At 46.1% G+C, this 26,344-nt stretch overlaps 1 protein-coding gene across 1 annotated transcript in view; it reads left to right on the top strand.

The window, feature by feature from the left end:
• LOC115079628 (dedicator of cytokinesis protein 2-like) overlaps positions 1-26,344 on the top strand; it is a 991,955-nt gene that overhangs the window by 810,620 nt on the left and 154,991 nt on the right. Inside the window, 1 exon segment of the mRNA XM_029583335.1 lies at positions 15,041-15,130. Coding sequence (XP_029439195.1) covers positions 15,041-15,130 — 90 coding nt within the window.

Raw genomic sequence — 26,344 nt, 5'->3', positions numbered from 1 at the left:
TTCTTCCGACTGTAGATAGCTCACTATTCCTTCTTTTAACAGCGACTCCATTACTTTTCCCACCACCGAGGTGAGGCTAACCGATCTGTAATTACCAGCCTCTTCTCTGTTTCCACTCTTGTGAAGCGGGATCACCACCGCTCTTCACCAGTCACTCTGCACCACTCCCGTTTCTAGGGATCTATTGAACAGGTCACACAGCGGACCCGCCAGCACATCTCTGAGCTCCCTCAGTACCCTGGGATGAACCTCATCAGGCCCCATGGCTTTGTCCACTTTCAGTTTCCTCAGCTCTTCCCATACATTCTCTACTGTAAATGGAGTTACATCTACTCCATTCCCCTCTAGTTTGTTAACTAGCAATGGTCCTTCTCCAGGGTCTTCTTTAGTGAAGACAGAACTGAAGTATTTGTTTAATATTTCTGCCATTTCTTCGTCTCTCTCCACACATTGATCCTTTTCACCTTTCAATTTCACTATACCACTTTGAACTTTTCTCCTTTCACTGATGTATCTGAAAAATGTTTTGTCACCTCTCTTAATCTCTTTGTCAATTCTTTCTTCCGCTTGACTTTTTGCCGTCTTGATTACTTTCTTTGTCTCCCTCAGTGCTACCAGATATTCTTCTTTGTGCTCCTCCTTTTGGGATCCTTTATATTTCTTGAACACTGTTCTTTTAGCCTTTATTTTGTCAGCCACCTCCTTGGAGAACCAGATAGGTTTCATTTTTCTTTTGCTTTTCTTTACTTTTCTAACATATAGATTAGTTGCCTTGGTAATTGCTCCTTTTAGTTTGGTCCACTGTTATTCCACATCTCTCTCATTCTCCCAGCCTACTAGTTCTTCCTCCAGGTACTTCCCCATTTCATCAAAGTCCGTGTTTTTGAACTGCAAAACGCGGGTTCGTGTGCTTCTTTTCCATATCGTTTTTGTGATATTAAACCATACTGTTTGATGATCACTGGTGCTGAGATGGGTGCCCACCTGCACATCAGAGACATTATCTGCATTAGTGAGCACTAAATCGAGTATAGCTCACTCACTTGTGGGTTCCATTACCATCTGTTTGAACAAAGCTCCTTGCAGAGCATCCACTATTTCTCTACTATTGTTAGATTCTGCAGATGGGATTCTCCAGTCTACATCCGGCAAATTAAAATCTCCAACAATCACCACTTCTCCCTTCTTTCCCATCTTTTGGATGTCTTCAACCAGATCTCTGTCCAGCTCTTCCTTTTGGTTTGGAGGCCTGTTAACCACTCCAATAAAAATGGATGTCCCATCTTTTTTTAGGTTGGCCCATAGTGCTTCTTCATCATAGAACTGTTGGCAGATATGCTTTTACACTCCAATAAGACGTAGCTGGCTGTGGGGCTCCCAGCCTAACCCCATTTTGCCCTGAATGACCTGTAAGAACCTTTGTGGATGTTCCCTGGAAACATTCAGATCGTGATTGTGCCTTAGTCTTCTCCTTCCTGTATATTTGAACCCAGCGTTGTGATGCTCGTCTACTATTAGTATCCTAATTCATTTCCCATTCCCTGTATTCCCCATTGTCCCCTCCCCTACATCCCTTTTTCTTTACCCCATCCTCCCTCCTTTCCCCCCCTCTCCACTGATCATAGAAATCCTGTTGTTGAGGGGAAACTCGGGTCATGTGTCTTATGTCAGTGGATGCCACACCACCCCATATACAACTGTGTAAACATAACAACAAACTTTCAGTATCTATAAGGTAAACTAGGTGGCAGACCAAGAGACCCCAAACATTAAACACTGAGCTCTTTCATCAGTCCCCTTGTCTTCCGTATCTACCGAGAATCAGCTGCTGTCTCTCCAGCAGTGAGGAATTCAAACCCTTCTGGTTGCTTGTCCATGACTCTGTTATGTTGGGGATCCAGGATGACAATTCCGGGCCCCGGTCTTCATGCCCTTAATGTAGGTCCACCGGCAGCAATGTCTGTATCTCTGGTCCCTGAAGCCTCATGGTCCTGTCGCTGGATAACAAATTTCCTTTCTCTGTGGCTTATTGGGATCCATTAAGTCACAGAACTATCCTCTGTAGTTTCGTCCCAACGCACAGAGAGCATCCGATGTTCAAGGAGACTGTCGAATAACTGACCACTGGCTGCTCCATGTTGCTCATGCCAACCTCCGCAAGTCTCTTCCCTTAAATATGTCTCTCCGTCTGTCTATGTGAGGGTCAGTTGCCCTGCAGTAAAGGCCATCTATAGTCCAAGGGGGGATGCGGGAGGGTACAGGAATGCTTCGTCCTTGGTCTGCAGTCTCAAGGTCTGCCATAAGTAGTAAAAGTTCATCAAAGACAGTGTTCTTAGGGGGATTCACTGCTTTTGCCTTTATTTATTGCAAATAGCATCTGTGTAAGCTTGAGCCTCCTTGGGTGTATCAAACACTTTTACCTGACCGTCATGCCATATCTGAAGTTTGGCAGGAAATCCCAGCGCAAATTTTATATGCTTTTAAAACAGGTTGGAACATGTGGGTGAGAATGTTTTTCGACACTCCACTACTTTAGCGGAGTAGTCCTCCATTATTCAGATTTTCTGGTTGTGGTAGCAAATTTCAGGATATTTTCTTCCGGCCTGGGTAATCCGGGCTTTATGGGCAAAGTTTAATATTTTTCCTATCATGATCCTCCGTCTATCTGCTGTGCCCCGTTTTTGGCCTAGTCTGTGAGCGCGCTCGATTTTTAAGCCCAATGAAGAGGAAATAACAACAGGTGACAAGCAAGGCTGGAAGAGAGACTATGAGGAGGTGCATGTAGAACATAATGAAGATCCAAGTTCCACAAAACTGCCTTATCACTTCACGATGGGTAAAAAGGGAGCCCTCATAAAGCCAATCCCTAACTATTCACAAGAGGCGAGCCAAATTATATCCCACTAAATCAGGAAGTCCTAACCTTCCCTGCACCATGGCTTCCTCAACTTAGACAATACAATTCTAGGTTTTTTTCCCCACCCATACAAACAAGGAAAGCAGTTTATTTTAGGTTTGAATGTCTTTTCGCTTCAAAAGAAGTGGCAAGTCTGTAAAACATACAACCATTTAGGAAATAATATCTTGAAAAGATCTATCTGCCTTCCAAAGGATAATGGTGGAGTCTGCCTAATAGCTAATTTATCTTTTGTAATGTTAATTAAAGGTGACATATTAAGTGCATATAGATGATCTAAATTTAGAGTAACTATAATCCCCAGGTAGCAAAAGGAGCCCTGTGCCCATTCCAGTGGAAAGTTTCCCTCCATCAACTTGTTATTTTTTGAACCGACAAGCAACTGCAGTGAGGAGCTGATGTGTTTTCTGCCACAGGTCTTTGAGATCATGACTCATGGTATTGACCGCAGGACAGAAGATATGGGGTCGTACCAGCAGCAGCACTCTTGGATGTCAGCCGAAGACTATTTGTAAGGGTGAAGATCCAGAAGATCTCTCCCATAGTTGTTGTGGCAGATTTCCAACCATGAAGGAGGAAAACCCATTCGTCTTGGTGCTCATTAACATAATGCGTTTAGGAAGTTTTGAGGTTGACCCTGGTTGACCCTTTCTGTCTGCCCATTGTTTTGCAGATGGTACACAGATGTGAAATCCAGAATATCAAATTTCTTACAAAGGCTCTTGCAAAACCAGGCTGTGAAAACACCTCGGTCCAAGAAGATATGGGAAGGAAGCTTGCCCCCTCCCTTCCCACCCACCCACCTACAAGATGCTAAATGGCATGGCACAGTGCAGAGCCCCCCCCCCATCCCCCCCAATATCATCATTTTCACTGCTGGGAGCAAGGGACCCTTTGCCCTGCTCTCTGCACCTCCAGTGCTGCTCTAAGAGAGGAAGCACTGGACGTGAAAGCTTACATTAAGCTTACATTTCCAGCGCTGCCTAGCCATAAGAGAAGAGATACTAGAGGCAGCGCTGGAAGTGTAAGCTCGATTAGTTTACACTTCCAGTGCAGCCTCTGGCTCCTCTTCTCTTAGGCTAGAAGCAGTTCTGGAAGCATAAGCTGAATGTAAACTTACATTTCTTACAAGCCAATGTAATAAGGTGCACTGAACCTAGCACATGGTTTACTTGCAGTTGGCATGCATTTCAGACATGAAATAATAGCGTCTGATGCAATAAGGAGATTAGTGCATCTAAAATGCGCGTCTTGCTTCACTTGTGGCGGAGGATTAGTTCCAGGGTTCGGGTAACTCCAGGGGGAGTTTTGTGTTCATTTGAGTACATTTTCTCTGAGTCGCTTGAGAGCTACAGTTTTGCCAGATGGTACTGGAATTGCAGCAGCAGCCACAATCCTCATGGAATCTATATGTGGCAAGGGGGTTCCAGAGCATCCTCAGCCCATTGGTTCTTCACTGCGGACGATAGCTTAGCTCAAAGTCACTTTCAGCAGTTAGCCACTGGGCCTGCGGCAGATATTCCCTGTACATACCCGGATCAGTCCAGACCATGGGTTGAGCCTCCTGTCCAGCAGATGGAGACAGACCAAAACTGAAAGGGTATCCTATATCAGGACAGAGCCTACTCTGCAGCCCTTCGGTATTTGTCTGTCTCCAGCAGATGCCAGGGCAGCTCACCCTGCAGTTCCCTGTTAGCTTGCCCCTTTCCCTGTGGAGTTTTTCTGTTTTCTTCTTTCTTGTGGGGCAAGCTCAAGCAACTATTGTCTTCTGTTAGTTCTCATAAAAAAAAAAAAAAAAAGTATTATTGAGATCTTTTTATCCTGCTGTGTTAGGGAGACAGTTTTGTCTCCCTCGCTCTTGAGGAGCCTAGGGGGGCTTGCCCCTTGACGTGGTCAGCCTAGGCTCCTTTCCCAGTGACCTTTTTAGTGTGGGGCGATACTGGTGGTGCCAGTCACTCCCCCTTAGTCTCCTGCCTTACCCTGAGACATTTAATTCCTCGGGTATTGTCAGGGATGTTTCATTCCCCTGTTTAAAAATAATAATAATAATAATAATAATAATTTAATATTTTCTCTGACTGACTATTGAAGGTCCCAGAAAAGCAGGAGCTTAATTTGAGTTTTTGTGGCTCAGCATCCGGAGAGTGCAGGGTTCGATTGCCTGCACTTCTCCCTGGGGGTTTTCTTATTCAGCTGATTTCTTTTGACTCACAGCAGCTCCTTCTGCCCTAATGCCGCGTTCCAACGTGTGCTTAGAGTGTGGAGAGCCAGCCCCCTGGCCCTTCTGCGATAATCTGTGTTCCAGCTGCGTACCGGGTGGGGAGGGCCCTTCCTTGGCAGCACTGAAGACTTTAGTCCGGGGATGCGGGCAAACTGCGGGAATGGCGGCCATTTTGGGAATCAGCACCAATGCCAATTCAGCGCTGCAAGAGGCAGAAGAGCTGGATTTTCAGGCATTACCCCCCCGATTTGAGCACAGTGCGTTCTCAGGGTGATGTCCCCGGACCCCCCTGAGGAAAATCTTCTCGGGGCCCATTTTTCATCGGAATTTGTGCTCCTAATGCACAAATCCTATTTGGCCAGCCTTCAGGAGGATGAGGACCCCCAGGTCCTGTCCCCCCTGAAGATCCCTCGGTTATCCGCTCTGCTACCCCCCCGCGGTACCGGAGGCCCAAGGCTCCGTTCGGGTGCGGGTGGTCCCGGGGGCATCTCCCCCCAGATCCACCACAGCCTCCCACGGATCCCCCCCAGGACCCGGACGAGGATTTTTCTTCACCTGCCCCTCCCCTTGAGGGAGATGATCCCCGGGTACTCCGTCTGTTTCAGCAGGAAGAGCTAGAACCGCTCATTCCCTTCATTCTTCAGGAATTGGGAATCGATGCACCCCCGGAGGATACGGTAACAGCCGCTATGCCGGCAAATGTGGATCCAGTCTGGCGGGACAGGGCACTTCCGCGCATGTTTTCCTTCCATCCCATGCATAAGTTACTTCTTTTACGGGAATGGGAAACTCCAGAGATGGGCCTCCATGTCGGTAGAGCTATGGACAAGCTCTACCCGCTCCCTGAAGATTGCCTGGACATGCTGAAGATTCCCAAAGAGGATTCTTCCGTATCTGCGGTTACCAAGCATTCCACGATCCCGGTGGTGGGCGCCACAGCTCTGAAGGATGTTCAAGACCGCAAGCTTGAATTCTTTCTTAAGTGGATCTTTGAAGTCTTAGCCTTAGAAGTCCGGGCGACGATCTGCCGCAGTCTCATGCAGCAGGCAAGTCTTATGTAGGTATAGCAATTACTCAGCACCCAGCACCCAGGACCTCCCATTCGCAGAGACAGAGCAGGCGGAGCGTTAGAAGGCGCCATTGCATACGGCGCAGATTGCTCTCTATGACTTGCTTCGAGTACAGGCCAAGGCAATGGTTTCCTTGGTGTCAGCCAGACTCCTCTGGCTGCGCAACTGATCCGCAGACTCTTCTTCCAAGGCTCAGCTGGGCACACTCCCTTTCAAGGGTAAGTTGCTTTTTGGAGAGGACCTAGAACAGCTTATTAAATCCTTGGGTGAGAACAAGGTCCATAAGCTGCTGGAGGACCGCCCTAAACAGTCTAAGTCCTTTTTCCTGACACGTACCCGCTTCCGGGGACAACGCCGGTTCAACAGCAGGGCACGGGGTTCTTTCCCAAGAGGAACCACCTCCAGGTCGCAGTCCTGGTCTCATTCCTTTCGGGGCCATCGTGCCTTCCGAAATGGTAATCAGCAACATCCGGCCACCAAGTCCACTACTCAATGAGATCCGGTCGGTCCATTCCTCTGTACCAAACTTAGGTGGTCGTCTCTCTCTGTTTTGCGAGGAATGAGCCAAAATTACGTCAGATCAGTGGGTTCTCGAAGTGATCGAACGCAGCTACGTGTTAGAGATCCGGTAGGTCCCGTGCAAAATTCTATATAGTGTCTCCCTGCAGATGCCTCAAGTGCCCCGCGGTCTGCCAGACCCTCACCAGACTCCAGGAGCTTGGAGCCATAGTCCAGGTACTGGTGGAGGAGCAAGGCGCCGGCCAGTATTCAACTCTACTTTCGTCGTCTCCAAGAAGGACAATTCCTTCCGTCCCATCTGGATCTCAAGACAGTCAACCAAGCCCTCAGGGTGTCTCACTTCCGGATGGAGACTCTGAAGGCGGTGATAGCGGCGGTTCGTCCTGGTGAATATCTGGTCTCCCTCGACTTGACGGAGTCCTATCTCCATATATCGATTCGACATGAGCATCAGAAGTATCTCCTCTCAGCATCCTGGGCCAACACTTTCAGTTCCAGGCTCTACTCTTTGGCCTTGCTACTGCTCCCCGTACTTTTCCCAAGGTCATGGTGGTAGTGGCAGCAGCTCTGCGCACAGAAGGAATCTTAGTCCATCCTTACCTGGACGACTGGCTCATGCGGGCCAAGTCACCAACCCTCCGCAATCTAGCAGTCGACCGGGTACTTGCTCTTCTCACTTCACTCAGATGGATAGTCAACTTCCCCAAGAGCAACCTTAAGCCCCGCCAGGTCCTGGAATTTCTGGGAGCTCGCTTCAATACCCGAGTCGGTAAGGTATTTCTCCCGGATGCTCGGCGATCAAGCTCATGGATCAGGTATGCAAGCTTCCTTTCTCTCCCGATTCCCACAGCATGGGATTACCTACAGCTTCTGGGGACCATGGCCCTCTATCGACCTGGGTCCTGGGCTTTTGCGCATATGACAACCATTACAGAAAGCATTATTATCCCGCTGGAAGCCAGTAATCCAAGCAGTTCCAGACGCCCCTACCTCTTTCCGACTCTACCATCACAGATATACAATGGTGGCTGGCGCATCTCTTGAAGGGGATGCCCTTGCTGACTCCGAAGTGGGACATAGTCACGACAGATGCCAGCCTCTCCGGATGGGGAGCGGTCTGTCAATCCCAGATGAATGCAGGGACACTGGTCCCCAGGCCAATCTCATTGGCATATCAATCGGCTGGAAGCGCGTTGGTGGTGCGCTTGGCTCTTAAGATTTTCCTTCCGCTACTCCCGCCGCAAAGCGGTGCGCGTACTGTCGGACAATTCCACCACGGTAGCCCTCATAAATCCTCTGGGGGTAATCGGAGTCGGTCTGGTGGCTCTGGAAGCTGGCAAGCTCCTCGCCTGGGCAGAGCGGCACCTGGGTTGCCTGGCGGCCTCCCACGTAGCAGTCAAGGAGAATGTGCAAGCCAATTTCCTCAGCCGTCAACGTCTCGATCCCAGCGAGTGGGAGTTATCAGATGGAGCGATGGACCTGATCCTGATCGTCAACAGGTGGGGTCTGCCTTGCCTGGATCTGATGGCAACCTTGACCAATGCCAAAGCTCCCAGGTCTTCAGCTGCTGGAGGGAGCACTGTTCGGAGGGAGTGGATGCTCTGGTCCTTCCCTGGCCCCACGACGTCCTGCTATATGTGTTTCCTCCCTTGGCCTCTAGTGGAAAGGACCTACGTAGAATAGAACTTCACAGGGGGTCCGGTCATTCTAGTGGTTCCCGAATGGGCCCGCAGACCGTGGTAAGCGGATCTGGTAAATTTGGAGATGGATGGTCCTCTTCATCTCGCCCATCTTCCTCGTCTGCTCAGACAGGGTCCCATATTTTTTGACCAGGCGGATCGCTTCTGTCTAAAGAGCGTTTAGTTGCACAGTTCATTCCATTGTTTGATTGTTCAACGACTTTAATTGTCATCTTGTTACTTGCTTGACCTTATTACCTTTTGCTGCTTTGACAATGGTTATACTGAAGGGCTGCAGGGTAGGCTCTGTCCTGATATAGGATACCCTTTCAGTTTTGGTCTGTCTCCATCTGCTGGACAGGAGGCTCAATCCATGGTCTAGACTGATCAGTGGTACTACAGGAATGAAAATTAACAGGTAAGAACTAATTTTCCTTTCTAGTTTCTTGTAGAGATGTGCTTCGTTTTTTTCTACCGGGTCGTTTTTCGGTTCGAATACTTCGTGGTATAATTCGGGTCTTCTCGTTTCGTTTTCGGGTCGTTTGCCCGAAAACGAAACGAGAAACCCGAAACCGGACCGAAAAACGAATCAGTAACGAAGCGAAAAAAAAAAAAACCACCCCAAGCATTTAAAAACAATTTTAAGCATTTTCGTACATATATAACAACCCCCCCATCCCGATCCCTCCCCAAGACTTACGAAGATCCCTGGTGGTCCAGCGGAGTCCCGGCTTCCATTTGCCATGCCCTCCGTGCCCTAGTTCGTGCCAGTGCAAGCCGCGCGCCAAAATGGTGCCGAATAGCCCGAACGACCATGTCACAGGGGCTTTCGGCGCTATTGGTCAGCCCCTGTCACATGGCCATCGCGCCATCTTGTGCTCCTATCATGTGACAGGAGCTGACCAATGGCGCCGAAAGCCTCTGTGACATAGTATGGGCAAAGGCTATCGCGCCATTTTGGTTACTGGCAGCCGAAAACGAAATCGCTTTCGGACCCTTGCTGGACCCCCAGGGATTATTGGCAATAATTGGCAAAAGCGGGGGTCCGGAAGGACCTCCTGCCGTCCAATCGTGTTCGTCTATGGCCGCCGCCATTTTTCGGCGCCATTTTGGGAAAATGGCGCCGGCTGAAGACAACAAAGATTCAGGAGCAGAGCCCGTTCCGGACGCTGCCGTTCCGGACCGCCGCTGGACCCGCAGGTTATTTAAGTCATTGGGGGGGGGTTCGGGAGGGTGGGGGATTTAATTTAAAGGGTCGGGGGTGGGTTTAGGGGGTTTTAATGTGCCGGTTTTGCGATTTTTCGATTTTTCACGATATTTTACCCCCCCAAACGGCAACAATACGATTCCCTCCCCCTCCCAGCCCGAAATCCATCGTTAAGACGATCGAGGACAAGATTTCACCATCCCTAGAGCACACAGCATCTGCAGCTCACAGGATTGAGTGTGGCTGGTCGCAGAGCCCATCCCACAACAAGCCAAATGGTACATATGACCTACAAGGATAGGGTAATGAATATGATTATTTAGCCTGGGAAGGGAAACTATGAGTTGGCCTGGAAGCAGTTTTCATATGAACAATTAGGAGTTACAAGGATTGCCACCAGTTGTTCTCCAGCTCCATGGAGGAAAAAAACAAGAAAGAATGGGCTTAAATTAAAGCTGAGGAGATTTGATCGGAAGAACTTTGACTCTAAGGGTAGGCAAATTCTGTAATATATTACCTAGAGGGATTTTGAATCTCTATAAATGTTTATCCTTTAATAAACATATCTGGAATGATATGGGCACAATCCCTGTATTTTATAATGCTGTTGCTGTGGCCACAAAATCTGGTTTGGAAGCAGCAGGCAACTTATAACTGTTAGCTGTATTTTGCAAGTTGGTGAGAAGAATGCTTCTGTCACAGCTTGAAGGGAGAAGGAGTTCACCACTCAGAGCCTATGTTAATGGGCAGAGAACACATTGACAATTCTGTTCCCACCCGCTGAGATCAAGATAGAGAAACTCATGCCATATGAGCTGAGATTAAGATAGAGAAAAGTAAGAAAGAAGAGGCAAAGAAGCAAGGGCAGGGCAGGGAGGGGAAGAAAAATGAGAGAAGACAAAGCGAGGAGAGGAGGAAAGAAGAAGAAATGGAGCTACAGGGGAACAGGTTTAAATGGATGGAGAAAGAAGAGGCAAGGGGGGAAGAGAGTCAGGAGAGCTAGGGGCAGGTGGAGAGATAGAGGTAGGGGATAGACAGAAGGGACAGGAGAGTGAAGGGAGAGGGAGAGACAAAAGGGACAGGGGAATGAGGTAGGGATAAGAGAGAGGAGAGGAAAGACAAAATGGGCAAAGAAGCAAGGGGAGGAGAGAAAGATATAGCAGATAAGTAAAGGAGCAAGAGAGAGAAAGAAGGGACAATAGAGTGAGGAAAAAGGGAAAGCGAAGGGACAGAGGGAAAGGAGAGGATGAAAGAAAAGGTTCAGTGGACTGAAGGGAGCAGAAGAGGCGGTGGAAGGCAGTACTGTAGGTAATTTTTACTCACTGGGTTTACACCAATAATCAAAGCAAAGACTAAGCATATAATGTTCATTACCTGAGGGCTGCGTTACTCAGGGAGTTCAAATCATTACCTGAACTTTCAGGGAGTTCACTATCTGCCTAACAGTGGCTTGTTTCAACCATCCTCTACTACTAAAATGTAGACATACCTTGAAACTTACCCCGCCTTCTCCTCCCCAGAGTTACCAGTGATGAAACAGACTTTCATTTTCAAAAGCATAACATTTATTAAGTAGCTTAGAGATCTTATAAGAATTGGCAGTATCTGTTTATTTCCTGCGTGCTTACAAAAATCAAGATAGTGGAAACCGAAGGAACGAGATTGTGTTTCCTTCAGGGAGTAAACAGAGACGATTACATAATATATTGCTTCTTGTGCCATGCTGTTTGCTCATCATTTTAAATTTGCATTACCCTTTTATACACTGTTAAACATTACTGTCATATGCTTCTACCCCTCCTCTCGCTCATTCCCTATGTTTGCTGGGACTTTTCCTTCATGTTCCTCTCAGACGTCACACATTCTGCTTCTCAGTACTTTGTTTCTTGTTTAACTTTCTTGGCACCTTCCTTATCTCACATTCATTTCTGCATTCTCACACCATTCCCAGCCTTGGGCTGACAATTACATTTTTTTCCTCTTCAGGCCTTGTTATTCCAATTACTAGTCAACATGAGGCATTTTTCTTAAAGCAATAATTAACCTAAATCTTCAATATTTATGCTTTAATCATTTGCCTGGGAAAAAAAATACCCACAGATTTTTGCTTACTTTTTCTGTGATACTTTTCCCCTTGGAAAAAGCATGCATATGTATGAAAGTATAATCTATAGATGCTATTTCCCTCTCCAGACCTAAACATGACTTTGGGAATGTCTTCAATGAGTGCAGAGAAAATTGCACGAGTTATGGAAGAACGCACATAATTTAGCCCACATTGAAGATGGGCAATTTTTCAACGGTCCATTTCCTGTTTTACCCATGTAAAGCACTTGGAATATTGCCCTCAAAAAATGCATAAAATTAACTTTGCATAGTATATATTTATATTTTATTCAACCTGCAGTCTTTATGATAGAAAGAGGTTTCAGATAGACCAGTTTAAAAGAGCTCTTTGGGGACCAAGATGGCTGCCATGTGAGAAGCTTTGAAAGAGCTCTCTGCCTTCGTTCTTCATATTTCTTAGCAAATTTTGTCTTACCATGCCGCATACAAAGCGTACAGCCAAGTTAAGGGAGAATATTAACAATTCTCCCTCGTTGGATTTCTCCCAACCTCAGATTGTGGGTTTCTTCATCCCCACGCCTAAAACTCCGGGGGGTGACGGCCACTGTTGTTATGGGGACGCTAGGAGAGTGGTCCCCTTAAAGGAAGAGTGTGCCCTTGGGCCCCGGCATGGCCCTAGAGGAATCCGAGGTAGGTGTAGCGCATCCAAGTATGGGAGGAAACGGACTGGCGGACCCTCGGCCGGACCTGCATGCCTCTGGAACCAACTATGGGGGTGTTGGAAATGAACAGTCCTCGGACCGTTCCCGACCCTTTGGGACCTGCCGCTGGGATGGCAAAAGGCAGTAGGCTGGACTCAGGACAAGAGCAGATGATGGTTCAAGAACTGTAGATGAAGACAAGAGCCCAGGTATTCAGGAATGAGGTACAAGGTATACGGATATTGGCATGGTCCCTCAGGGCACCCTACACAGCCAGTACCACTGGTCTGGTCATGGACCACCCTGTCCTACATCCGCGGGAGCAGGGCCAGCGCAGGAAGGGTACGAGGTACTGAAGAATCAGGAACAAGGTACTGCACACCGGCAGTCAGGAACAAGAGGACTGGAACATCGGGATCAGGAACAAACATCAGGAAACAGGTAGAGACACAGGACATGGAGCTCCAACAAAGAACAAGAAGGATCTGATGGAGCGCTGGAAGGAGAGACATCCAGAGACGAGTAACTCCAAGGCAAGATATGAGTGCTGGATAAGAGCTTTTATACCCCAGGAGCAGGCAACTCCCTGGGAGGAGTCCAGATGGGCCACACCTCTCTGGCCCTACAAGAGTGGAGAGGAGCCACGGGCCCGCCCCTTAGGAGAAGGGTGTGGCCCACACCAGAGCATCCAGGCTGCAGTGGAGTAGACTTCGGGTAGGTCCTGAAAGACACCGAAGGCCTCCCAGGCTGTGGAGCAAGATCCGGACGATTACTCAGGTGAGGCCTCGGCGCGGCCTCCAGAGAAGGTGAGAGACCTCCCGTGGCACAGCTACTGGAGGAATCGTAAAAACTGTAGGGTGCGACATTGAGTGAATGCTCTCCCTGCTGGCTGAGGAGATCTCATTGAGCCCCGGTGCACTGATTGCACCGCCTCCCCTCACAGCTTGATTCCAGTGAGTTCAAACCTATTACCTGCTTTCCCTGAGGCAACCAGGGAAGGGTCAGCAAAGGCCCTCCTTGCTGAGAGGACTGGGGACCCAGCTTTCCTGATTGTGAATCCGGAACCAACTTCTATTGGTGAGGAGACTTTTCCTTCTGACATACTTGGAGCAGCTGGCTCCCAGGCTTGGTTTTCAACTCCAGCTCCATTTGTAAATCTAGAAGGTAGCACTACAATGAGCAAAGGTGGAGCGGTAAGGCTATGCCCGGTGTTAACTACAGCTTTAGTTAAGCCTGCTGTGATTACACTTAATGCCGTTTGGAATGCTTTGGTCTCCCTTGAAGCCTCTATTTCCTCCTTAACCAAGGCAATTTTGGGCACTAATCATCAAATTCTGGCAGCTGCAAAATTGGTATCATCACATGGTTTTAAAATGGAAGCTATTGATTCAAGATTTTCTTCAGTTGAAAAAATTCAACACGGCTTAGTTCATTCAGATCTGATCCAAGCTAATAAGATTGAGAACATTGAAAACTCTCTAAGAAGTCTTAATTTGAGGGTTCTAAATTTTCCATGTATAAAATTGATACCTTCTTTAGATCTCTTTAAAAATTGTTTCCCATGTTCTTAAGATTCCATCAGCTGCAATGCCTGTAATTACTAAGACATATTACTTGCCACAAAATGTGGATGGATCTAATGGAACTCAATCTCAAGATCTATCTTTGGACTCAATGAATATTCTTGAATCATCACAGGAGATTGAGATCTCTAAAAGATGGACATTGTGTTACCTTTGCTTTTTTAAGTGATAGAAACAGTTTATCAGATTCTTTTTTCATAATAGATCACTTATGTTTTATGGTCAGAAAATATGGATGTATCCAGATGTTACCATAATAACTCAACAACATAGGAAAACATTTCTTCTTATGAGATCTGGTTTTTCAAAGGGAGGCACAATTTGTTTTGCATTATCCATGTAACTGTTTGGTCAAGCTTTTAAATGCTAACAATGTTTTCTTTGAACCTTCTCAACTCCAGACATTTCTGGTCTCTCATGCCTAAATATCGCTCATGATAGAATTGGCTAATTGATTGATGACTTGGTGGGGCTTCTCATTATTCTTTTTTATAATTTCATGGTCCTATCACTCTTTTTGCTCTGTGGTCTCCCTCCCCCCTTTTCCTATTTCATATGAGGAATGTGTAACTGGTAATGTTTGTTTTTTTTTTTTGTATTCTGTATCTTTGTATTGTTTAGCTGCACAAACCTCTTATTTTCTGGAACAAGGCATTCTTGTGGTTTTTTTTTTGTAAAATTTATGAAAAAAAAAAAGAGCTCTTTGGTTCTCAGTTAGAAGATGTTGGAGGTTCTTTGGGAACCAAGGGTAATCATGCCTGGAACATCGCCAATTATTGCTGTACCTTGGCCTCAGAACTCCTCTACTGCATCTGCAGTACTTTATGGGGTTAGGGCACCATCCTGCTAGGAGAAGGAAGGAACATGCTTAGCCAAAAAACGGTGAAAATTAACAAGCCAAGCAAGGCATGATATGATATTCTAATGCTGCAGAATGCCTTTGTCGGCCCAACTTTAAGAGGATTGTGCAAGACAGTGTGTGTGATGTCTAAGTGAGAGCAGTATACTCATAGCCTGCAGCATATGGAACCTGTGAGCATGCTATTATCCTTACTGATATAAACATACATTTACAGATGTGGGAAGAAGCAATATCGTTATGCAAGGAGCTGAAAGAGCAGTATGAAATGGAAATATTTGACTATGAACTTCTTAGCCAGTGCCTGGTAAGACCATGCCCTGAAACATTTCTGTACAAAGAACTCATCTAACACAGAACCAGTGTATACAGGACATTATTTTGAATCTTAGTAATCCTGACCAGAATTCATCTGCTGCCCGCAGCTCACCACGGGTAGGCCCATAACAGTCAGTCCGCGGAGTGGTCACCAAAGCAAGGGTCAGATACTGGAGGTCAGATGTAGTCAGAGGCAAGCAGAGGTCTAGAGGAGGCGGCAGACAGGCAAGCAGGTCTGGAACAGCTGAGGGTCCTTGAGGCAGGCATCAGAGAAGCGCGCGTGCTTATGGGCATGGCTAGCATGGAGGAAGACGCCGAACCTTGGCATGAGGCCTGGCGTGCAGTGGAAGGCCCGGTGATCGCCGCCGCGGGCCGCTGAGGCCTAGCTGGGCTAGCAACTACTGCGAGGGAGGTCATTCCGGGCCCTCTGAGGAACTATGCCAGGTGAGCGGTCCCCTTGCGCGGGATGGCTGCGGGCGGGGCACATAACAGTTACACTTGTATTATGGAATGCACTCAAACAGTAACAACCCTAAATATGAAAGGAAAACACTAAAAATATTAAATCAGGCTCTAAACAACAATACACCTCCTATTAGGAAAACAGAACTCCTATGCTAGCTCTCTCCACATGCACAGGCTTCTCATTTCCATAATCACTTCTCTCTCTCACACACACACACACTCCAGTCATCTCCATGACCAGTCACTTCCATTGTCTCTCCTATATACACTACATTACCTCTCTGACCAGTTGCTCCTCAATCACACACATGCTCTCTCTCACACACTTTACATAGATGATCTCAATCAAATGCTCTCACTTACACACATGCTCTCAGTCACAGTTACACATACATACTCTCAATCACACATACATTCTCTCACTTACAGGAAAGGCTAACTGACTGTCTCTCCCATCAGCCATGGGAAGGCTAATTCTGCTGTCTGCTGTACCGATTTCCGGCTGCTTCTGATTTTGCTCCAGGCCCACGCTACTGCTCGGGGCCGCCACTGCCGCCGCTAACTTTTTCGTGCAGCATGGCTCTTTCTTTTTCCGTGCACCCCACTGCACATTCACTTTCCTGTTCTGGGCCAGGGTGGGGGCAAGTGCGGGAAGAAAAAAGGCCCAGTTGCAGTTACCAGCCTCCACTAACTGTGCTGCCGTTCCTATCCAGGCTTGAACGTGCTGATAGCCTGGGGCCGGCAACGGCAGCAGTGGAAGATTGCCTGCCTCTCGCTCGGTGAAGGAAGAAGGGGAAGAGCAGTGGGAGACCGGTAGCATGCGACACACCTGCACTGCTTGGCGATACACTGGTGTGTCGAGACACTCCGGTTGAGAAGCGCTGCCTTAGATAGCCTTATAGCTTGAATTTCAGCACAAATCTTATAGTCAGTTGAGTAACTTAATAGGTTTATTTTATCTTTGTTCCAGTAAAAGATCTCTTCCTAGTTTCTCTAACAGCCTCAGAGAAAATACCCTAAGCAGAAACTTTAATTGAAATTTCTCAAAACGGTTACATAATTACAGAACTAACAAAGAGCAAAACACTTAATACAATTCTGCCATATATCATCTTTCCCTCCCATCCTCCTGGGTCTTGTGTAAATTGAGAGAATTAACAGCCAACATCTCCTCTGCAGCACAAAGGGTTTATTTATTTCATAGCATTTATTAGCCACCCCTCCAGAAACAGTCAGGGTGAAAACACGCATAATAATAAAACTAACAATAAATGAAAAAAATACATAAAAATATAGGTTACACAAATTAGACTAAAGTTCAGCAAATTATATTACTGGAATGCCTTGGAAAACAAATACGATTTATCCAATTGAGAAGCAACCACCTCATTCAACTTCAGATAATTTAGATTAGCCAATAAAATGTTCAGACAAATGAGATACAGAAGCATATAACTAAGAATAGTACTCTAAAAACTGATATCCTCTTTTTTTTTTTTTAATTTTCTTTTTATTATGTCAACATAAAACAAGCAAGATATTCCTTGCTTCAGAAAAAAAATGAGATATCAAAAAGAAATCAACCAAAGTTATTCCATTGATAAATCCTTTTTCAAAAAGGAAATTCTTAGGGGGGGGGGGGGAGGCACAATAAATGGGAGATGAAAAGAAAAACTAATTTTAAATAAGAAACTAGGCTTAACGTGTACTGGCAACCTATATATATTTGAACATAAGAACATATGAAATTGCCATGCTGGGTCAGACCAAGGGTCCATCAAGCCCAGCATCCTGTTTCGAACAGAGGCCAAACCAGGCCACAAGAACCTGGCAGGTACCCAAAAACTAAGAAGATCCCATTCTACTGATGAAATTAATAGCAGTGGCTATTCCCTAAGTAAACTCGATTAATAGCCATTAATGGACTTCTCCTCCAAGAACTTATCCAAACCTTTTTTGAACCCAGCTACACTAACTGCATTAACCACATCCTGAAACTCGGAGGAAAATTGAAAATCAGAGACGGTCTCCTTTTCTAAGAAATAGTAAGTTTTCAACTTATTTGCTCTCTCTCCCCTCATTGGAGATCTTGGTTTAGTTAATATTAGGTGTGTATTGAGAAAATTAAAGACTTTTTCCTTTGAACAATGCCACATACTAAGAGAAAGGGCAGACTGCGTCCGGAGACCCAGACTGTTCCTAGTTCTTCCCTCTCTCAGCCATTAATTGATCATTTTCTCAAGACTTTAAATGCAATTACACCGGGAGATGGTTCCGAATTGGATACAGACCAGGAGCAGGTTCTATTATCCCAGGAACAGCATCAGATCTCATTAAGCCCCGATGCACCCTTGACTAGACTCGGGCTCAGAGGCACCTAATCTTACTGAAGGGGTGGACTTGATGCCTAACATCGGGGGAGAAAACGAGAAAGGTGTGGATATAGAAAGAGGAGATATTGGGGCCATCCCGCTGGTAGTAGAAGAGGAGAAACAGCGGAGAGAGAATATCTGCCTTCCGAACCCTCAACTTCAACACCAAATGGCGCTTCTCTGAAGAGAGAGTGGTTTTAAGTGGTGTACCACAAGGATCGGTGTTGGGACCGGTCCTGTTCAATATCTTTGTGAGCGACATTGCGGACGGGATAGAAGGTAAGGTTTGTCTTTTTGCGGATGACACTAAGATTTGCAACAGAGTGGACACGCCGGAAGGAGTGGAGAGAATGAGACGGGATCTAAGGAAACTGGAAGGGTGGTCGAAGATATGGCAGCTGAGATTCAATGCCAAGAAGTGCAAAGTCATGCATATGGGGAGCGGAAATCCGAATGAACTGTATTCGATGGGGGGGGGAAAGGCTGACGTGCACGGAGCAGGAGAGGGACCTTGGGGTGATAGTGTCTAATGATATGAAGTCTGCGAAACAATGCGACAAGGCGATAGCAAAAGCCAGAAGAATGCTGGGCTGCATAGAGAGAGGAATATCGAGTAAGAAAAGGGAAGTGATTATTCCCTTGTACAGGTCCTTGGTGAGGCCTCACCTGGAGTACTGTGTTCAGTTCTGGAGACCGTATCTACAAAAAGACAAAGACAAGATGGAAGCGGTACAGAGAAGGGCGACCAGGAAGGTGGAGGATCTTCATCTCATGACGTACGAGGAGAGATTGAAGAATCTAAATATGTACACCCTGGAGGAAAGGAGGAGCAGAGGTGATATGATACAGACTTTCAGATACTTGAAAGGTTTTAATGATCCAAAGGCAACGACAAACCTTTACCATAAGAAAAAAATCAGCAGAACCAGTGGTCACGATTTGAAGCTCCAGGGAGGAAGATTCAGAACCAATGTCAGGAAGTATTTCTTCACGGAGAGGGTGGTGGATGCCTGGAATGCCCTTCCGGAGGAAGTGGTGAAGACCAGAACTGTGAAGGACTTCAAAGGGGCGTGGGATAAACACTGTGGATCCATAAAGTCAAGAGGCCGCCAATGAAGAGTAGGTGACTCGCCAGAATGATGGCTACTGCCTGGAGACAATACCCTTATTCAATAAACATACACATGGTTACTGTGACTCCAACATCACTCTAAGCTTCAACAGCAAGAGGAAATGTGGAAAAAAGGATTTGCACTCACAAAGACGGGAGTAGCTGGCCTGTTACGGCGGTTACTACCCCAAACCAAATAACCAAATTACTACCTCCACCTTCCTCTATTCCTGATGCCTTTCAACTAGCTTGATCACTCCATTCTTATACTTCACTTTCAATGCATATCCAGCATAGTTCTCTGCTTCAACAGCAGGGGAGAAGAAAAACTGTTACTTCATACATCCAGCAGAGCTCTCTGCTTAAACGGCAGGGGAGAAGGAAAAATGGTTCGCACTCACAAAGCGGGGAGCAGCTGGCTTGTTACGGCGGTTACTACCCCAAACCAAATGTACCTGATACTTCACTCTCGACGCATATCCAGCATGGCTCTCTGCTTCAACGGCATGGGAGAAAGACTGATACATCACGAATTTCCAGCATAGCTCTCTGCTTCAACGGCAGGGGAAAAGAAAAACTGATACTTCACGCATATCCAGCATAACCTCAACGGCAGGGGAGAAGAAAAAAGGATTCACACTCACAAAGCGGGGAGTAGCTGGCTTGTTACGGCGGTTACTACCCCAAACCAAATGTGCCTGATACTTCACTTTCGATGCATATCCAGCATAGCTCTCTGCTTCAACTGCAGGAGAGAAGAAAAAAACTGATACCTCACTGTCGCGGGCCCCTCTGGATCTCTCACCAGCTGGACGTAGTTCCTTCTCTCACATCTCTGTCAACCGTCCAGGCATCGTAGCACGGCTGAAACTGCTGATCTCTGCTGCAATCTCAGACACTCTGGCAATTCTTTAAAACAGTTAGGAGCCAACCTTTTGAACTAGGTTTCAATATTGTCTCTGACTGGCCCCCTCCCAGCCAGGTCTTTTTCCAAAGCTCCCACCGAGAGGCAATTTATCAGTTCTTCCCCTCCTCCACAGAGCAAGGATTCAAAAACAAACATAGAACAGTTTATCAAAATCCAGGCTTTTCCCCCTTTCTTAGGGTTGTGCAGAAATTGTACTTCTCTAATACCTCTGCACTGAAACCAAAATGTCTGCAGTCAGGCTTCCGACCTAGCACTGACTACCCAGCTTGGGGATCCAGCACAAACTCACCCCTTCTCCCCTAATAGTTGTGCTTTCAGTCCTGTCTCACCTCTATCTCCTGAGATAATCGGCCTGGTCCTTATTTAAGGTATGTAGGGAAACCAGGTAAGACAAACGCTGCTTGCCCCACTTACTCCGTCTCCATGTCAGACACAGATGAATCCTCTGGAGGGATCTCCCAGTCCATCTCTTCCTCCTCCTCAGAGAAACTGCTCTCTGAGTTTTCCTCCTCACTCAGGGCCACACCCTCTCCTTCCCACAGCATGGACTCAGCTGAATCTAATTCTCCCAGATTACCTTCGGCATTCACCTCAGCCTCCTTCTGGTCAGGAGCCTTCCACTGCCGCTCTGGAATTCTGGGTATTGTAGTCCATACTGGGTGTCTCAACGCCCCCTGCTGTTTCCCCTTGGTATAGTTGGACCACTGCTTAGTGGGGACTCGCTTAATATCCTGCTGGGATAGGAGTTTGTTGCTCTTCTCCTTACACTCACGCATATCCAGCATAGCTCCCTGCTTCAACGGCAGGGGAGAAGATAAACAACCAATAAGGGCTGTATAACATAATCTGGGTAAAAACAAATAAGCATGGGTGTAGCTTGCTTATTGCGGCGGTTACTACCCCTACTACCTCTAACTAATCAAGCTAGATATTTCACTTGGATGCAGCTCCATCACCGCTCTCTACATTAATGGTGGGGGTGGAAGGGAATTAGAACCAAGAGCTAAGAGAAACAGATAAGTATGAGAGAAAAAATGAGGGAAGCTTGCTGGGCAGACTGGATGGGCCATTTGGTCTTCTTCTGCCGTCATTTCTATGTTTCTATGTTTCTATGTAAAGGGGGGGTAGTATCTTCAGTATTGAGGATAGAAGACTACCCAAAATCTGGGAGGAAAACTGTCAAGAATGAGAGCTCTGAAGTAAAAGAGACACACAGAATTACTTTAGAAAACATATGGCGTGTATTAATGGACTTGAAAGTTTCTATAAATAATGTAGAAATAAAAATGTCTGAAATGCAAGAACAAGGTAAAACAACAGATGGAAAGGTTAAGCAACATTCAGAGAAATTTGAGAGTTTAGAAAGGCAGTTAACTCAAATACAAGAAGTTCAAATGGGACTCATAAAAGGGGATATAGCAAACTCTAGAAGAATAGAATTAATTGAGAACTACATGAGATATAATAATATTAGGATTTTGAATTTTCCTTCTGTTAAACTTATATCTCATATGGAACAATTTAGATTTTTAGGAGAAAATGTATTACTTTCTCAGCAAAAAATTCCTTTAATAGAAAAAATCTTCTATATTGTAACCAAAAGGAAGAGAAATGTTAATGACCTTAATCAATCTCAACAGTTAGGCAATCTTACAAATTTCTTAGAAGAGTCAATGGAAGAACAAATTGAGTCGAGAGGAACCGTATGTGTAAGATTTCAAAAAATGGAAGACAGAGATATTTTAAAATTATTTTTGAGAAATCGAGAAAGGCCTTACCTCACTGAAAAAATGTGGATGTACCCAGACATTACTAGAAACATCCAGTTAAGAAGGAAACATTTTTTACAGATGGCTCCAGAAGTAAAACATTTTGGGGCCCACATGATAGTTTACTTTCCTTATAAATGTGTAGTAAAACATTTAAATGAGAGGTTTGTGTTTCTTGAACCCTCAGAGCTGAGAACATTTTTTGATTCAAGACTCGTAAAATAAAATAAATTATCCCAGACTGGTCATGGGTATATAGTATGAAGCATTTAAACCACCTATTAAAATGAAAATGTTTATTATTGCTCCAGTTTTTGGAAATATCTAAGATCTTCAGATTCTTTATAAATAGGTATATATACAAGATTTGCTCTTTTTCTTTCTACTTGGTTTGTTTATTTAAAGCTGGAATACTTGTTATATAAGCCATATCATTGACATGTATAATTACTGTCTATAATATGTAAAATTACATAAATATATAAATTAAAAAAAAGAATTCTTAGTAAACCTCTTTGTGCTTCAAACTGTGTAAGGACCCATAGAAAGGGTTTCTTATAGAAAAGACACGATTAATAGTAAATGTAGGTTGATAGACTGAAATTGTTCATTTCTGTGCTTGATATAGTGACTCCTAGAGTTTTCTAGATGCAGTGGTAGACCATTCAGTGTGGCAGTAATCAGTAGGAGCTGGGGGGGGGGGGGGATCTGGTCTCTGCTCTTTCTTGTCTCTTGTCTTGAGCAACAGGACAGCAGGATGGGAGTCCTCACATATGTGTGAGTACCGAGCTGAGGATGCCCAAGAGTGCACCAAATGCACCCAAGATGCGCGAAAGGCGCAATGACGGGGGTGGAATTTGGAACAGAGGGCATCCTGAAACCCTTAATGGGTTGGTGGAAGGATGTTGGGTAGTTAAACCAAAAAGAATAAGAGTAGACGGACTGGCCAAACATGGAGCATGCCGGCTAGTCATATCTAAGCAATAATGGGCTGCAAAGGTATGGAGAGAACTCCAGGTTGCAGCCTGATAAATATGTACAAGCAGCAGCGGCCTAGGGGAAGCTATTAAGGCTGAGTCGGATGCAACAGAGTGTGGTTACACACAGTGCTGTAGTGAAATGCCTACTTGTTGGTAGTAAAAAGATACAGGCCTTCAATTAGGAGGAATAGGTCTGTTTGCTCACTGGAACTCGCAGCTTGACTCTTGCCACAGAAGGAAAGAGTTAGGTGGAATTCCTATGGAATGTAGTGCGATCGAGATAGAATGCAAGTGCACTATTACTGTCCAAGAAGTGGAAAAAACCCTCTCGCTCTGGTGAGAGAGAGGTGTTGGGAAAAATGGGCAGAGTATATCCTGAGTAAGGTGAGATGCAACGTCTACCTTAAGAAAGATAGGAAGTTGAATGCGTAAAAACCACTCGGCCACAGAGGAACGCAGGGTCGGATGAGTATGTAACAAAGTGTGTAACTCACTGACCCTGTTGGCAGAAATGACATTTATGAGGGAAAGTATTTCTCACGTCAAACTGTGAAATGACAGGAATGGAAAGGCTCGAAAGGAGAACGAATGAGACTTATAAGGATAAGATATAGGTTCCATTTCGTGACTAGTGAAAATAGAGGCGGCTTGATCAGTGGATAATCCATGGTAAACTGACTCAGAAGGGGTTTACCATTAATCGGGTATCCCCACTCCCAAATGATACACCAATTGGAACAGAGGTGTACCTATGTGGAGGATGTCTGGGAAGCAGAATCCGAGGGAGCAAGAGAAAAGAGTGGTGTAGAAAAAGAAAAAGGGTAATACCCTTTTGTATGCGTCATGTGGTAAATCATGCCATGTTGAATGGTAGGATTTATGTGTGGAAGGTTTTGTGACACTACCAGTACCTGAGAACATCAGTGAGTCTACAATTTGAGACTGACTTGTGAGAAGGCGAATTGGTTACTGGTGTGATAGATTGAGAAGTATGGGAAGCATATTGGTCTCAGCCAGGATGTGGGTCTGAGGAACAGTGAACCCCATCCCGGTTCAACATTAGAAGAATGCTGGCTATGAGAGGCACCAGAAGAGACACATTTAAGAGGCCCTTGATGGAAGAAAGGCGTCTATGGGAACTCATTGGAAACATGTGTAGGGAGTAGAATCTGTGCACTGTATGGCTCGATTCGGATGCAGAGGGCAAGTTCAGTTGACCTCAGCGTTAGAAGATCTATCCCGCTACACATGTAGAGGGATAGAGGATGGAAACCTACATGGAGAAGGTCTGCTGGTGCGTTCAGTAAATCTCTTAGATAAGTGGCCCGAGGATACATGGAGTGAGCAAGGGCCAAGGGTAGAGCTGCACAGTTTCCTTGCAGAGCAGCTAAGAGGTTGTGCGTGCTTGTGTTGGAAAACACATTGTCCCTTTGCTGCTGTCTGTATGCACAAAGATTTGTTGCAGAGGCAGTATTGGAAGGCATAAGGGTATAACACATGGCTACAAACTCCAGGAAGTTCATGTGGAACTGTGTGTGGAGTGCAGCAGACGCATATTGGGTTGAGAAGCTTTTAGGTCAAACTTTACAACCCTGAGTAATTGCGAGCATGAGCAGAATCAGACTAGGTTTTGGTTCTAGATCTGCAATATAGATGAGGGACGAAAGCAATTGAACAGCTTAGACCCACTGATAATGGAATTTCACTGAATCTAACCCATAGCAGTTTTGGATCTATGAGGAAAGTGCATAGTGAAAAAACCCCATGGACCGACAATGAAGAATTGAGGGGCTGAGGTTATGGAAAAATGCGCTCAGGGACATGTAAGAATTTATTAGAAAGTCTGCGTGTATGCTGGACAGGAAGGTCAACCCTCCAGGTTGGAGACCAGGAGGTGTCCAACTGGAGGGGCTGATGTAATCTGGATATCATATAATCTCCCACGGGAGCGTGAGCAGTAAAGTCTTACCCGCATTTCTGTGTGCTGTACAAGGAGACACCGAGACCTGTCGTCAGGCTTCGAGGTGGACTTGCACTTTAGGCAGTATTTGCTGGATCTCATGTTTAGCAGATCAGCAAATGCACCTGGAACTTTGGTTCTGAAGGAGGAACCAGAAGCCAGAGCATTAATCAGTACAGAGCCTGTTGCTGAAAAAGGGAGGAAGCCCTGATGCAAACCCAAATATATGAGGTTCTCTTGGTATTGTGGACATAGCTGGCATAGCAATATGTGACACTAATACGGTTCTTGGAAGGTACATGACCTAGAACTTTTTGAACCATGTGGCTTAAATTAGAGAACACATCTCAATGGGAATGCCGCAGAAGCGGGTACTTACCATCCGACATGGATCGCCGAAGGACGAGCCAGTGAAGATTGCTGGCTTCATGGATTCCAGGAGTCATCGAGGGAGTAGACGCCCGTCTCAACTCTGATACCTGGTATGGTGGCGCAGGTAAAGAGGAGACAGGCTGAGCGTGGCTGGCGCAAGCATGGTAGTATTTTGTGGAGGGCCACAATCCCCCACCGATGTTAATCAGGGGAGCTGATTAACAAGCTCATGAACCCGGCCCTCATTTCAGCGGCTCGATGTCTCATGATGCCAGTGCAGAATTCTTTGGAACTCGTTCCGGTGTTTCTGGAGCACCAAGGACTGCCAAAACTGTGCGGTACAGTGCCGATGGCAGTGATGATGTTGCTCAGCCCAAGCATTGTCCAGCATAGAGAAGGATAGCACCGATGTGCTGGATGGCATTGGTGGCGGATGGTCACCGTGTCGGTGATGATGCATGCCACGGTGCTCGGCCCGGTCTTTCCCGAGCACTGAGATGGATGCCCTCGCTATCTTGGATGGTGACTGATGACGGACTGTCAGCATGCCTGCACTGCTCCTGGCACTATGTAGCGTCGTAGGCTAATACGGGGCTTTAATAAGAACCCAAAGCATGGAGTGCTGTGTTTAGGTGAGGGCATTAAGTGGCGGTGCTATGTCGGTGTTGACGGTGTGGATGGCGGCCGAAGCGGCCTCAAGGGTATTGTCAAAAATATATATATGAAGAAACATCGATGACTCAGCCAGAGTAATGATGACAGTGACAGTGATGACAGTGATGACAGTGATGACAGCATCGGCGTAGGTATCTATGGGAATGATGTGACATCGGATAATCGAAAAAAATGGTATCGTAAAAAAGATACCAGCATAGACAGTCAATGACTGCATCGATAGGAACGTCGATGCGATGGAAACGACGTGGGCATCAAGGGCATCGATGTATGGAGGCGGGCGCCGACGGCATCGGTGGCATGGCCACGGGCATCAATGGTATGGCCATGGATGTCGACGGTATCAACTGGATCGACTCAGGCACCAATGACGTCCATGGCATCCATGCCATGGACATGGGCATCAATGGCACTGACATGGGCACCAATGGAATCAATGTTGGCATGGACTCCATCGATGGAATTGACATTGGCATTGATGGAATCCACTTTGGCATCGACGCCACCCATGGAATTGGCATTTGCATTGATGCCAGCCATGGAATCGGCATTGGCATCGATGCCCATCAAT

This window comes from Rhinatrema bivittatum, chromosome 18 (genome assembly GCF_901001135.1).
Source record: "Rhinatrema bivittatum chromosome 18, aRhiBiv1.1, whole genome shotgun sequence".
NCBI classification, from domain to species: domain Eukaryota; kingdom Metazoa; phylum Chordata; class Amphibia; order Gymnophiona; family Rhinatrematidae; genus Rhinatrema; species Rhinatrema bivittatum.
This window is presented reverse-complemented; position numbering and strand designations above follow the sequence as displayed.